Raw genomic sequence first — 13,945 nt, forward strand, 5'->3', positions numbered from 1 at the left:
AAGTTTACAATCATGGCAGGAGGAGAGGAGCCAGCATGTTACATGGTGAGAGAACGAGAGAGAGAGAGAGAGAGGAAGGAGGTGCCAGGTTTTTTGTTTGTTTGTTTTTGAGACAGAGTCTTGCTCTGTTGTCCAGGCTGGAGTGCAGTGGCTCAATCTCAGCTCACTGCAACCTCAGCCTCCTGGGTTCAAGCAATTCTCTTGCCTCTGCCTCCTGAGTAGCTGGGACTACAGATGCATGCCACCACACCTGGCAAATTTTTGTATTTTTAGTAGAGACGGGGTTTCAAGATGTTGGCCAGGATGGTCTCCATCTCCTGACCTCGTAATCCGCCACTCTTGGCCTCCAAAAGTGCTGAGACTACAGGCATAAGCCACCACAGCCGGCCCCCAGGTTCTTTGAAACCATATCTCACGTGAACTCAGAGTGAGAACTCATTCATTACCACAAGCATAGCACCAAGACATTCACAAGGATCCACCCCCATGATCCAAACACCTCCCACTAGGCCCATCTCCAACACTGGGGGTCACATTTCAACATGAGATTTGGAGGGGGGAAAACACCCAAGCCATGTCATGCTCCAAAAGTTTGTTTAGAGGGATGTTGGCTTCTCACAGGAATCCCGTTCTGATTCACTCCAAATGAAGTCCACCAACGTTTATCCAACTCACAACATACATGCACATACAGGAATCTGCTATGAGTTTTGATAACACTAATAGGAAAGACAATTAATTTGGGAATCTGAATTGCATTGTACAGACTTCTAGTGATCCTAAAAGGGATGGCATTACAGAAAGGAAAATTGTTTCTTGTAGCACAGCTCTTTTGAGTGTTGTTGCACCATATTTCAAAACAATGAGGAATAGAGTAATACAAGGTGCCAGGCTAGTAATACTGCCAGTGATAGTGGTAAAGGGTCATTGCTCTTAAATAAAAGCTAAATTAAAAAGCTGCATTGCTTATATATGACTTTGTATGGAGCTAACCTTAACCCTCTTTCTTTCACTCATTCAAAGAACTGCTTTTATAATTTTGGATAACATGAATTCTTAAAAACATACTTATGCTACATCAAATAAGAGTGTACTATAGAGTTGCCAGTGTGTGTATCCCCGAAGCCAACAGTACTTCTACCTACATAGTTGCAGCTCTAGCAACAGAAGTCAGGTGTCAGGACTGCAAAATGAACATGACAGAAATAAAGACATGAGTGACTATGCCTGCCCAAGGAATTCAGAGTGTTTCCTTCACCACAGTGTTCTTCCATAGTGTGACCCTGAAAATAACAGGCTGGGGGAGGGTAGAAGGTAACAAACAGATTTGGAAGTTCTTCATCTGTAATGAGAATGGATAATGCAACTATAAGCCAGAAGAAAAAGAACAAACCCGTTCAGCATTAATTGTGCTGGAGCTTCCACCGTAAGTCTGGGTCCATTCAATGGGGTAATTTCCAATATCCCAAAAGAACCAAGGTTGATAACCCAAAGCGAAAATGTTTCCCTCTAGAAGATAGTTATGCTTCTCCTCAGGAGTAGAAATCACGGTAGCAGAGGACAAAATGAGGCCATGAAATCTGGTTAAGCCAGACTGGATGCCTAGAGGGTAGATAAGGAGCAAATGGAAGCTGCAGCAGGCCAGAGACCTAGCCAGTACTAAAAGCTGGGTCCATGAATGGCTTCTTGAAACGGTGTGTGGTCATGCTTAGCTGAGCATGCTGTGGGACTCATGATGTTGGAAAATGAGGGGGCAATGAAGACTTCAAGATGGGATGGAAAATGATGCAAGAACAGCTAAAAGAAAGAAAAAAAAGAAAGAAAATAGAAGGGGAAGACGAAACGAAAAAAAAAGAAAGAAGCTGGCCAAGGTGGCTCATGCCCATAATCCCAGCAATTCAGGAGGCCAAGGTGGGAGAATCACTTGAGGCAAGAAGGTTGAGACCAGCCTGGGCAACACAGCGAGACCCTTGTCTCTACAAAAACCTTTTAAAAAAAATTAGCTGGGCATGATGGCACACACCTGTAGTCCCCGCTATTCAGGAGGCTAAGGTGGGAGGATCACTGGAGCCCTGGAGTTGAAGGTGCAGCAAGCTATGATTGTGCCACCACACCCCAGCCTGGGCAGCACAACCAGACCCTGTCTCAAAAAAAAAAAAAAAAAAAAAAAAAGGGGAGCAGGTAGAGAAAAAAGTATTTCCAGAATTTTTTACGATTAAAAAATATATCTATTAAGAGTAATGACACCAAAAAGATTTCTGAATCAATTCCCAAAGCATTTCTCTATTTCTCTCATCTCTTCTGAAAAAGTTCTAAAAACACAACTCCAAAGATGAAATGGAAGTTAACAGTAAACAAGGCAATAGCACTGAATATGTAGTTTCAGTAACTCAGAATTTGCTCCATCCTCTGCTCTAAAAAAGCTTAGCTACAGAAGAGCAGTTACCTTTGAAACATTTTCCCAAACATAATGATATCCAGAATGTGAAGCTGCCATTAAAAATGTTGACACAGGCCGGGCGCAATGGCTCACGCCTGTAATCCCAGCACTTTGGGAGGCCGAGGCGGGCAGATCATGAGGTCAGGAGATTGAGACCATCCTGGCTAACACGGTGAAAACCCGACTCTACTAAAAATACAAAAAATTAGCAGGGCATGGTGGCAGGTGCCTGTAGTCCCAGCTACTTGGGAGGCTGAGGCAGGAGAATGGCATGAACCCAGGAGGCGGAGGTTGCAGTGAGCCGAGATTGCACCACTGCATTCTGGCCTGGGTGACAGAGCGAGACTCCATCTCCCAAAAAAAGAAAAAAATGTTGACACAGATCTTAATTTACTGATATGTGAAAACATCCCTAAAGTTCTAAAGGCAAGCTACAGAATCATATCAACCATCTAATACGTCTGTAGCCTAAATGCTAGTCGGCAGTTGATCTGCAAGCAGGATTAGGAAATATTTCAGAGCCAGCATCTCCTCGCACCATCCAGGTACCTACACAGTTGAGGCCACCGAGTCACCTGCGCAGCCCTTGCTCCTCCAAGACCAACCAAGGCTCCTCACGCCCACGGGCCTGAATCTGGAGGACAGCAGTCTGCCTGACAACAGCGACTCGGAGATCTCAACCTAAGGACAGAAGGAAGATGCATAAAATGAAGAGGGGAAAGGAGTGGGTAACTAGCAAGTGCCCTCATCTGTCATCACGTCACTCACAGCAGACTTGGTCAAACGGTTGACCTGTGGGAGCTGTAGAAAATCTTTGACTCTGGGTATGAGTAATTCCCCTTCCAATCTTATAGTGTCCAAGGAAGAAGTTAGTAGCTCCAGGATCGCTGAGACCAACCTGGGTGGCCTACAAGACTGTGCCGTGGTGACAGGCTGCATACTTAGCAGCAAGAAGACAGCAAGAAGACAGAGCACCAAAACACACAGACTAGAATGGGGTCAGCCATCCAGGTGGCTGGTGGCTACTGCCTTTGTTGATGCAGATAACGAACATTTTCATTACTGCAGAGTTCAATGGGGCAGTGATGCTCTAAAGGCTGACATTTCCATCCTCAGCACTTCCCCCCGCTATTACCTAGGTTCATTCTGCTGCTTCCATAACACAAGGATGGAAAAGGATGCCTTAGAGCAACGGTCAGCAAACTGTTTACATAAAGGGACATATAGAAAACATCTGAGGCTCTGTGAGCCATCTAGTCTCTGTTACAATTACTCAACTCTTACATTGGAGGTGGGGTGAGAGTAGCAATAGACAGTAAGTAAATAAATGAATGTGGTTGTGTTCCAATAAAATTTTATTAACAAAATACGACAGTGGGGGGCCATAGTTTGCCAAACCCTGCCTTGGAGGACATGCAGAGGCACCTTCAGAATTCAGTGAAAACCTGCTCCCATATTGCTAAGACTCGTGGAGTATAATCTCTCACCTTCTTTCTCTTTCACCTGCCCAGGCCCTAAGTTAGGGTTCCCATCCATATAACAAAGACTCCTGGTCATGTGGCATTTGCTATCTCTGAGATTCCCTGACTACCCATGAAAGCCACAAGGAGATTGCTTCTTTTACACATCCTGAAGCATATTATGGCCCCAGCAAGGCTAACTAAACCAAACTATGCTTTAAAAACAAAACCAACCAACCACTGTGAAATACTTATTTTTGTTTTGTAGTATTAAGCGTGATTAAACCAGTGCAGAAAAATACTAAGTACATTGGGTAAAAGATGAGCTAGCTCTTCTAATACTTGCTTTTTGTAACCCAGTTAAGACCATAAGCATATACAACATCATCACTAACTCAACAGTGTAGCTGCAGGATAACATGTGGATACCCTGTATGCTCTACTGGCCTCCAAAGGCATTCAGGGGATCATCAAAGATGTTGGACACCTCGTGTTCCGATCTTGGTTCAGGTGCGGCTTGTGCAGATCGACTTTTTGGTTTGGTTGCCTTAGCCTGGATACCAGAGGAGAAGATGTCATCTTTAGAAAGAAAAAAGAAAAACAGTTGCTGAAGAGGGGTGGGGAAAGGTACTTTTAAAACACATGCAAGCAAACCACCAAAGACCCAGCTGTGGTAACAGTATGGAGTACCCCAAAACACTAATCTAGAACTCAAGTCTCTTAGATTCTGGTCCTGTGTTTGTTACTCGTTAAGTTTTATGATCACACACAGGTTCCTCTTGGAGCACAATTCCTTCAGCAACAGAAGTGTCTGTATGTGCGTGTGCAGGACAGACAAAAGGGAAGGGTAACTTGATCTCCAAACCAGACCACGCCCCTACCATCGGGGACAACGGACTTATTTAGACATTCTTTTCACACCGGGTTTTAAAAGAGCAATAAAAATATGCAAAGGGAAATCCAACATAGGACCCACCTGTTTTCTTTCAGAATAAATGCACTGATTTGAGGCATTTCATGTAAGACCGTAAGCCTCTGTCGCTGCATTCGTTTAATGTTTCACTGACTCAAAAGCTTGTCTTACCTAATTATGGTACATACCCAGTAATGTTACTGCTAGGGTTTTATCCAACCATGATTTTAGCATATATACATAAAGTTAGGTGTACACAAATGGTAAAGACCACAGCATTATTTGTAATAAAGAAAACAAACAATCAGGATCTCAGTCAACAGGCTAATGGCTAAACACAAAGAAATCGTGCACATCACTGAAAACAAGGAAGGAGATCTCTATGTACTGACATGAAAAGACATGAAGTGACTCAAAGAGCAGAAATACATTCTTACTTTCCAGAAATATAGCCTTACTTTTAAAAATATATTCTTATATATATTTATAAATACATTCTTTTTTAAAAGGTGGTTATATATTGATGTGTACACAAACATATATTAATATCACTGTGTCTGAACGGATACACACCGAACTGTTACTATTACCTCCAGGGGTTATTCACTTTGTACATTTTCTGAATTGCATGAATCTATTACAATAAGCATGTATGACTTTTCTGTATTTAAAATAATGAATGAGTTATTCTGCCCTCCATGTGCTTGCTCGAGGCACAGAGCCAGTGTGACTCTCCAGCACCAGCTGTCTCCCAGTTAGCCTCAAGGTCTAGATTGATTGGGGGTGTAGGAAATGTGTATGTGGCCTCAGCCCATGTGCTCTCTACCAACGCGGGATTGATCAAAAGTCCAATATTTAGGGTTCTCGCACATTTGCCTTGTTTACCAACAAAGCAGAAGTTGTGCCACATAAAGAAGACGATATTGTTCCCAAACACCAAAGACCTCAGTGAGATGCAACGCCTGAGGTAGAGCCTACCCCCAGGTCTAGTCTTGCTCTCTTCTCGCACAGAACCACGGACACTCCCTCTCCATCTGGAGCTCTGACTCAACCAACCACATCACACCCAAGGCAGTCCCCTCAGCCTACTTTAGCATGTGAGGTCATTTCTGACCAAACCTCCTTTCATAACATCAGGGTGTGCCACAGACGATTGGTGAGGTGCACTGAGATCAAAGTTAAATTATGCTAAAACGTCAAACTCTGGGTGCCTTCAAATTATTTGATGACCAACATAGGAAAGAGTTACTTCACTAAAATAATTAGTCCATCTCTTACCTATCTTCAGCCTAACTCAGGATTACACTGATGTGAACCTGCTGGGGTGCATTTTCCAGAAAAGGGCCAAGAAAAGGTAGCAGGAAAAATACCAAGTGACAGAAAGTTAAGGATTCTCTAGGTCAGACGTAGAAAACCAAACTTACCCATATCATCATCAAATATAGACTTGGCTTCCACTTTCTTTTTGGACTTTTCTTTTGGTTTTACAGTTAAGTCAGCAAAGATATCAATGTTATCATCAAATAAATTGGATTCCAATGTTTTCTCCTTCTCTCTGGTTTTCTGAGAGGGTTTAATTGCTTCCGTAGCAAATATATCATCCTTGTTAAGCCAAAAATACATACAATGTTAAATCAATTTTTCTTTTTAAACTCAAACATGTCAACAAGCTATGGAAATGCAAATGGCCAGGGTGTTGTGGAACAGCCTTGAGACTGCCCCCTCTGCCTGGGATGCACTACCCCAGATGTCTGCACAGCTTGGCCCACCCATCTCACCCCGGCTCAAATGCTGGCATTGCAGTGACACCTTCTCTACCAGTCCTGCCTAAAGGAGCACCTCCTACCCCTACCAACCACTCTGCCCCAGGTTATTTTCTTCATGACACTTAGTACTATTTGAAAACATCTTAATTTTCCATTGCCCTGTTTGTATCTCATTATCTTCCCAGAGAGCTCTGAGGAGCCTAGCACTTCTCTGAGCTCACCTCGTACCTGCAGGCCCCAGGTGCTCAATAAACATCTGCTGAGCAAATGCCACTGAAAGTCTTATTGCCTGCACTAAACTGTCAGCTCCAGCCAGGGCCAATGTCCCCAGAACCACAGGTTAAACTCTCAAGCTGGACTGGTGGAGCTATATGCATGTCACCGAGTGGCATGCCCAGGAAGCTGATTACAATATTCTATAAAAATTAAAAAACTGTAAAAACTAGACAAACCAAGACCTGCATCAACGATTGTGGCCAGCCAAGAAATACATTCTACATGAAACAAAACAAAAAGCCACTTCTGAAACAATGTTAGACTTATTAATAAAAGAGCCTAATTATAATTACTAAGCAGATGGCTATGGGGTATGCATGCAACAAGTTAAACATAATCCATGGCTCAAATAAGCCAATCAGATACCCTCCTTAACTTAGACACAAAAACGTGTTAAGTCCTATTACCTCAAAAATATCTTGTGTTGTTGATATGACATCCTGCTGACTACTGGATTTTGTTTCATTTTTCTTGACTTTCTGATCTGTAAAGAGGTCATCCTCATCTTCCAGGAGAGGAAAGGGATTTGCTTTCTTTGCTGGTTTTGGTTTCGCAGACTGAAAGAGATCATCATCACTGCTGGCCTCGCCTAGAGCAGGAAACACGGGGCTTTTTGCTTTACCACCCACTGGCGGGTTGGCAGAATTCTCTGCTATCTTTGCCTTGGGTTTTGTTCTCTCCGTGGACTGAGATCCAGTGCCCGTGGAAAAGATGTCCCCAGAATCAAAAAGGTCAGCCTCCCCTCTGGACTTTGCAAAGGGGCTTCTGTCCACTCCAGGCACAGGAACACCTTCCCAAGGTGCAGCGGCAGCTGCCAGGGCCTCCTCAGTGCTGTCTTCTCCACTGGCTGCTCTGAGCTGTGGCCGTTGGCCATTTGCGGAAATGGCACCATCAGCCCACTGTGCAATGGGTCCTCTGGGGACACTTATGTCCTGAGCCTCGCTGGACTCCTGGGCAGCCAGCCGCCTAGCTGCACGGGTCTGTGGTCTACGCTTCCCTCTCATCTTGACACGGCTCTGCAATGGCAAAAAACCACACATTGATCTAATGATAAAATAAAGTATTCAAAGCTACCATGGCAAAGAATCAGTGACTCAAAATACTGTAAGGTTATCTGGTTTACTTCAAGGAAGATATTATTGAAGAACACAGAAGAGGTTATTTCTTAATGATTTCCAAGGAAGGTGTTTAATAGCTCCTAGTACTCCAACACTAAGTCATTCTTAATCCTTTAGAGTTCTCCATTTTTTAATATTTTCAGGGCAGTTTCAGTTCAGTTTGACACAAAAAGCTTCATCTGTTGCTGGAAACCTGGAAAGTAGGCATGTTGGCTCTCTGTGTCTCACAACCCCTCCCTTGGCCCCTACTCTGCCTTCAATAGAAACGTGGGTATCTTTCCAAACAAGAAAGAATCGGGGAATTCTGGTACTAACCTTTGTTAGGGGGCTAGTCTAAATTCTGGCTCCAGGAGCAGGGAGAAATACAAGACAATAAAGAGAGGTAATCTAAGGTGCTGTTTTCTTCAAGTCAATAAACATTAAATTCAAACGTTAAGTATTCCACATAAGAAATACGGTTTAGGAATCAGAACTTTTAATATAATCTCAAAACACAAATCACTTAGTAGCAATGATGCAGTGTTTATGATATTTTCCAAAATATACAATCAAGTAGAATTTTGAGAAGCTACAACCTACTTTGGGCAAAGTATGATCGTGTTCCCAGCTTCAGGGGAATGTCACAATTTTAGTTGTGACATAATAAAAAAAAAAGCCAACGAAAACTGTCACAAAAGGAAGGCTGTTTTGTTTTGCACAACGAAACAGGTTTGGAAACATTTGAAATGAGTCTATTTGCCAGGGTTAGGTCATTCTGTGTCCTGTCGCTTACTTGGAGATCAATTAAGGCTTTCCAGAGAAGGGAGATTGGATAGAAACAAGAAACCCAACTAAAATGAAAGGAAAACGTCAAAGAGTTCACAGTTCATTGAGGAGATCCCATGAAACAGCGTCGCTGCTGTGGGAACTTGTGCGGGGAGTGCAGGGCACAGTGACAGAAGTGGGGATGTGGAAGCACAGGTGTGGATGGAGAGGAGCATTCCTGGTGAGGAGGCAGCAGAAGCTTTGGGAAGCAGCAGAACAGACCATGTGTGTTCAGGGAGTGGCACCTGGTATGCCTGAAGTCAGGCTGGAAAGTGTGCAGTGACTGGTGAGGAAGCTGCATACATGGGCTGGCACCGATTGTAAAGGGGTTTCATACCAAACCTAGGAGCCTGAATGCTCTCCTCGGAGCAGTGAGGAAGCACCAGCAGGAAGGGCATGATCTGCTCTGTGGTTAGAAGACCCCCAGGTGGCAGTGCTGGAAACCTGCAGGTGTCAGACACCAGCCAAAGTGGTGAGACATTACTGTGGCTACTGAGCAGAATGCAAATGTATCAAATACAGGCCATGGAAAAGCAGGTGCAGGATGAGAGGGGGTGGGGAGAATGGAGGGAGCGGCTGAAGGAAGCATGAGGCACCCCATTCAAAAGGAGAGTCAAAGACTGCTGTGTATGCAATCGATAAACTAGAAAGAAGCAGATGCATATTCCGGTTAAAAGAAGACAGCAAGGAAGCAAAGATGGTTTCATCACCTTGTTTGCACTGTGTAAGGTGTCTGCCTGAGCTGGAAGATCAAAACTCACACCGGCCTCCCCACTCCTGGGAAGAACAGGCACACTTTCCAGACCGTGGCTCCTTCTGTGTTCAGATGAAGGAAAAGCCAATTCTGGCAAAACAGGCTTTACTTCAGAGATCTGGGGAGCCGCTGTGGGCAGCAAGGCCGCGGGGTTGATCGCTAAATTTGCCTAAAGAAGAAAAATGAAACTCTGTATTTGTTCTTCAACACAGCAGTCTATTATCTTTACTCTGACACATGACGAGACTCGGTGCACATAATGTATAATACGAGAGGAGAAGAGAAACGTAGGAAAATCGCCTCATCTAGTCTCAGAATTAAAACAGAGGGTCTTACACCTATGCCCACCACTGGGCTCAAAGAATAGATGTTAAAGACGCAGCACACAAGAGACAACTAGGTGCGGGGGAGGGGAGGCGGGGGAAGAGATGAGAAGATGCTTGGCAGCAGCTGACAAAAGTAGGAAACCCAAAAAAGTTTATAGATGCCACAGGGCAGGCAATGAAGATTCCAGTGGTTTAATTACTTGTATTTTCCCGATCCGAGTGGATGGTTCTTTGGTTTTAAATGGAGCGAGACCTGATGATTCCTGTGTGAAATTACATCCAGTTAAAAATCCATTGGGGAAACAGAAAGACAAGTGTTTCTTATGCCTGTAAATAAATCTGTGATGGAGCAGAACTGTCACTTTCTGTAGCTCTTTAATGGGAAAGGCATTCAAATCTCTCCCGGGGTCTGTCGTTTCACTAGCACTGCTTCATGTATGCCTCCTCCTCTGTCACATAAGTGGAAAACTCTCAGATCAGATATAGAGTCAAGGAACACAGGATGAGTAAGATTCCCAAGAATCACAGTTTATCAGAGCACCTAAAACTGACCAGCAGGCAAAATTACCATGTTGGTTATCAAATACAAATTTCAAGGAGCACACAGAAATTCACCCATAGCCTAATGCACTGGTCCTAAAAGCAAAAGATCTGAGCCCCAGGAAGGGTCAGTGGTGATGTGCTGGTCCAAGAGCCTCAGGTTTACAGCTCAGGACACTAAGGCTTCAGTGAGACACCCTGGGACACCTGCACATGGAACTGGCACTTGCTCTCCAGTCCTGGTCTGTTCCCAGGAGGAGCTTCACAGCGTTCTGAGAAGACTGCTGCAGAGTAGGGCCCAACAGCAATGACCTCGGAAGAGGCAACACTGAGAGCAGCCAAGAAATCAGATGTGATTTATATTTATTTCTATTTTAATTCCATTCCAAGGAAATCCAGAGGGGGAAATAAATGCTTTAGTGGGAAGAAGATTCTTCATCCTACCTTAACTCCACTTTAGAGTCAAATCTGGCATGGCATCAAAAAACACTAACTATTAAAATACAGATTTGTGACACTCTGAGGTGTCGAGCGAGGAGAGGGGAGATGACTCGCGGGGAGTGCAGTGAAGACAAAGCGGTAACCCTGGTTGCTATTCCCTCCTTAATGCAGACAAGTCTGAATAACTGTGGGTCTGCATGATGGAATTTCTCTGTACTGGGATGCAAACAAGAGTTGAAAATCCTTAAAGAGCATTTCTAACCTGAGGTGTTTCCGGCTTCCATAGGCCTTTTTCTTTACTACCTTGAATGGATTCAGGATGTTTCTGGTTTTTGAAAGAGTCAACAGAGTGGTCTTTTTTCACTACTCTCTTTTTCTCTTGTACCTTCAAAAGAAAAAAAAATACCAAAATCCATCAAATATCTTAGCAAATGTAAGGAAAAATCATAATGCAAAAAACAATCCTGGCTTCTGAGTCTTAAAAATACTTTCTCAAATGAGGGCTGAACCAACTCAAAGGTAGCATTTCAGAAATAGCATTCTGAAGACTGCGGCTGTCACAGGAGTTCTCTCTATGATAAAAAGAAAACAGAGTACTTACAAAAACCTATTGGGGCTGGGGGAGAAAATGACATAGGAAGGCTAAAACTCAGACTGAAAGCTTTGCACCTGAAAGGCATGAATATTTAGTCACCCCAGTGTATGCAATGGTCTTTCAATCAACCATTTAAACATCACACAGATGTATAGTACAGTTAGACAGCCTGGATTGTTAATGTTTTAATGTTAGTATAGGGAACCTAAGATGGGGAACAACAGAAACTAAGCACTGCATCCTCCACACATGCCCCCCTCCGCATGTTATTTGCCATTCATTTAGTAGGAAGCACCACAACTATCCTAGGATTTTCCTTAATCACCTAACTGGACGTTAGTTTCCTTTCCTGGAATCTTTCCCACACAACCTGGTATTGAGAACAAAAGGCTGGTACCAAAGGCTGGGACTTGGCAGAGCTGAAAAGATCATCAACTTCATCATCCCCGAACAGGCTCCCAACACTTGGCTCTAACAGCTAGAATAAACAAGACTCAAGTTCAATATCCAAAAGCAAAACAATTTACAAAGAGAACTAGGTGAGCTGCTGAGACGGTACCCAATATAATAACACAGCCATAATGTGGGGAACCATTTGGAACTGACCTTGGGTTTTTTGGTGCCAGCGAAAAGGTCAACATCTGGGTCATTGTCCTTTTGGAGTTTGTGGCTGAAAAGGAGCTCTTCATCCTGGAAGACACCTGTGCTCTTGGGGCGGGTATCAGGATCGCGGCCCTGGGAATAGGAAGGAAGGTCACATGTGATTAGAGCTGTAAGAACTTATCTCAAGGAAGTTACACATGTAAAGATGGACACAACAAAGATGTCCTCTGCAGCTGTATTATATTAGCAAAAGGCTGGCCACAGCCTAAAAGCCACTCAGTAGGGGCATGAAACATTAACAAAATGGAATACTATGGCGCTTCCAAAAATAGCAGAAAATATATTTATAAATACAAAATTATATATATATACACACAAAGCAATCTGTTAGTTCCATAATGAGAAACATTTTGACGATAAGAAACACGCAACTGAATGAATTCTCTCCATCTCATTCCCAAAGGGAAGAAGAGACAGCAGCTGACTCACGCACAAACTACACAGAGTGGTCAAGTATGTATTCCTCACCTGTAAGCACTGCAGACCAAAGACCTGGCACAGGTGCGACCACAAGCCTTCCCATGCCCATCCATCACTTCTGCCCTACTTTCAGACTCCAAGTGAATCCCTTTTTGTTTACTACATATTTAACATTTAAAAGTTACCATCAACATTATTGGTTTGATAATATAATGCTCTAGACCTGACATTCTTTATCCCTATTTCTTTAGTATCACAGCCACAGATTAAAACTTAACAAAAAGGCCAGGTGTGGTAGCTCATGCCTGTAATCCCAGCACTTTGGGAGGCCGAGGCGGGCGGATTACCAGAGGCCAGGAGTTTGAGACCAGCCTGGCCAACATGGTGAAACCCCATCTCTACTAAAAATACAAAGATTAGCCAGGCATGGTGGCGCGTGCCTGTAGTCCCAGCTACTCGGGAGGCTGAGGCAGGAGAATCCTTGAACCTGGGAGGCGGAGGCTGCAGTGAGCCAAGATCACGCCATTGCACTCCAGCCTGGGCAACACAGTAGGACTCCATCTCAAAAAAACAAACAAACCAAAAAAACCAACTAACCAAAAACTTACTTCTAACAAAATAAATCACATTAGCAATAATTATTATTGTCATACATAAAAATGAGTTTAACACAGCAAGTAAGGTTAAACATTTCACAGCCATGGACAAACATTACAAAACCATACACAGTAAGAAACTGGGAGAATATACATCGAATTAATCATGTTCACTGTGTGCAGCTCTCATTTATAAATAGGCTTGTAGTATTAGAATAACAAAAAAATTCATAACACACTTTTTGTAGAAATAAATATAGACGATTTCTTTGGTTAGATCTATAAAAAGGATTGGCAATCTATGACCTGCCAACCTCGTTTGCATAACATCACCAATGAGATTAAATTCATCTAACATAAAATCTACCCATTTACAGTATACAACGTAATGATTTTTTGGTATATTCAGATTTGTGTAACCACTACCACAATCTAAGTTTAGAACATTCTCATTACCTCCAAAAGAAACCCCAAACCATTAGCAGTAATTATCCATTCCTGCTCACTGCCACTCCCAGCCCCCAGTACCTACTAATCTACTTTCTGTCTCCTTCGATATGCCTATTCTGGACATTTCATATAAATGGAATCACATAATATGTGGTCCTTCATGACTGGTTTATTTTATTTAGAAAGTTTTCAAGGTTCATCCATGTGGCAGCATGTATCAGTACTTTGCCTTTTTTATTACCAAATAATATTCCATTGTATGGATATACTATATTATGTTTAGCCACTGTTTCCATCTTAAGGCTATTACGAATAACACTGCTGGGAACAATCACATTCAAGTTTTGTGTGAACATATGTTTTTATTTCTCTTGGGTATATAC

At 43.1% G+C, this 13,945-nt stretch overlaps 1 protein-coding gene across 10 annotated transcripts in view; it reads right to left on the bottom strand.

Moving 5' to 3' along the window:
* Positions 1–3,777: 3,777 nt before the first annotated feature.
* The window catches only part of WASHC2A (WASH complex subunit 2A), a 64,701-nt gene continuing 54,533 nt past the window's right edge, over positions 3,778–13,945 (bottom strand). For 2 of the 10 annotated variants that reach the window (XM_074001640.1, XM_065520744.1), the window contains 8 exons: positions 12,040–12,168; positions 11,831–11,911; positions 11,101–11,223; positions 10,058–10,120; positions 9,488–9,700; positions 7,263–7,871; positions 6,238–6,415; positions 3,778–4,479 (listed from right to left, as the gene is read on the bottom strand). In XM_074001640.1, the coding sequence (XP_073857741.1) occupies positions 4,340–4,479; positions 6,238–6,415; positions 7,263–7,871; positions 9,488–9,700; positions 10,058–10,120; positions 11,101–11,223; positions 11,831–11,911; positions 12,040–12,168 (1,536 nt within the window). In that variant the 3' untranslated portion in view covers positions 3,778–4,339. Of the gene's footprint in view, positions 4,480–6,237; positions 6,416–7,262; positions 7,872–9,487; positions 9,701–10,057; positions 10,121–11,100; positions 11,224–11,803; positions 11,912–12,039; positions 12,169–13,945 lie in introns of all 10 variants that reach the window. The other 8 variants (XM_065520745.1, XM_065520743.1, XM_074001641.1 and 5 more) reach the window with 5 other exon arrangements.

Source organism: Macaca fascicularis, chromosome 9 (genome assembly GCF_037993035.2).
Source record: "Macaca fascicularis isolate 582-1 chromosome 9, T2T-MFA8v1.1".
Taxonomy (NCBI): Eukaryota; Metazoa; Chordata; class Mammalia; order Primates; family Cercopithecidae; genus Macaca; species Macaca fascicularis.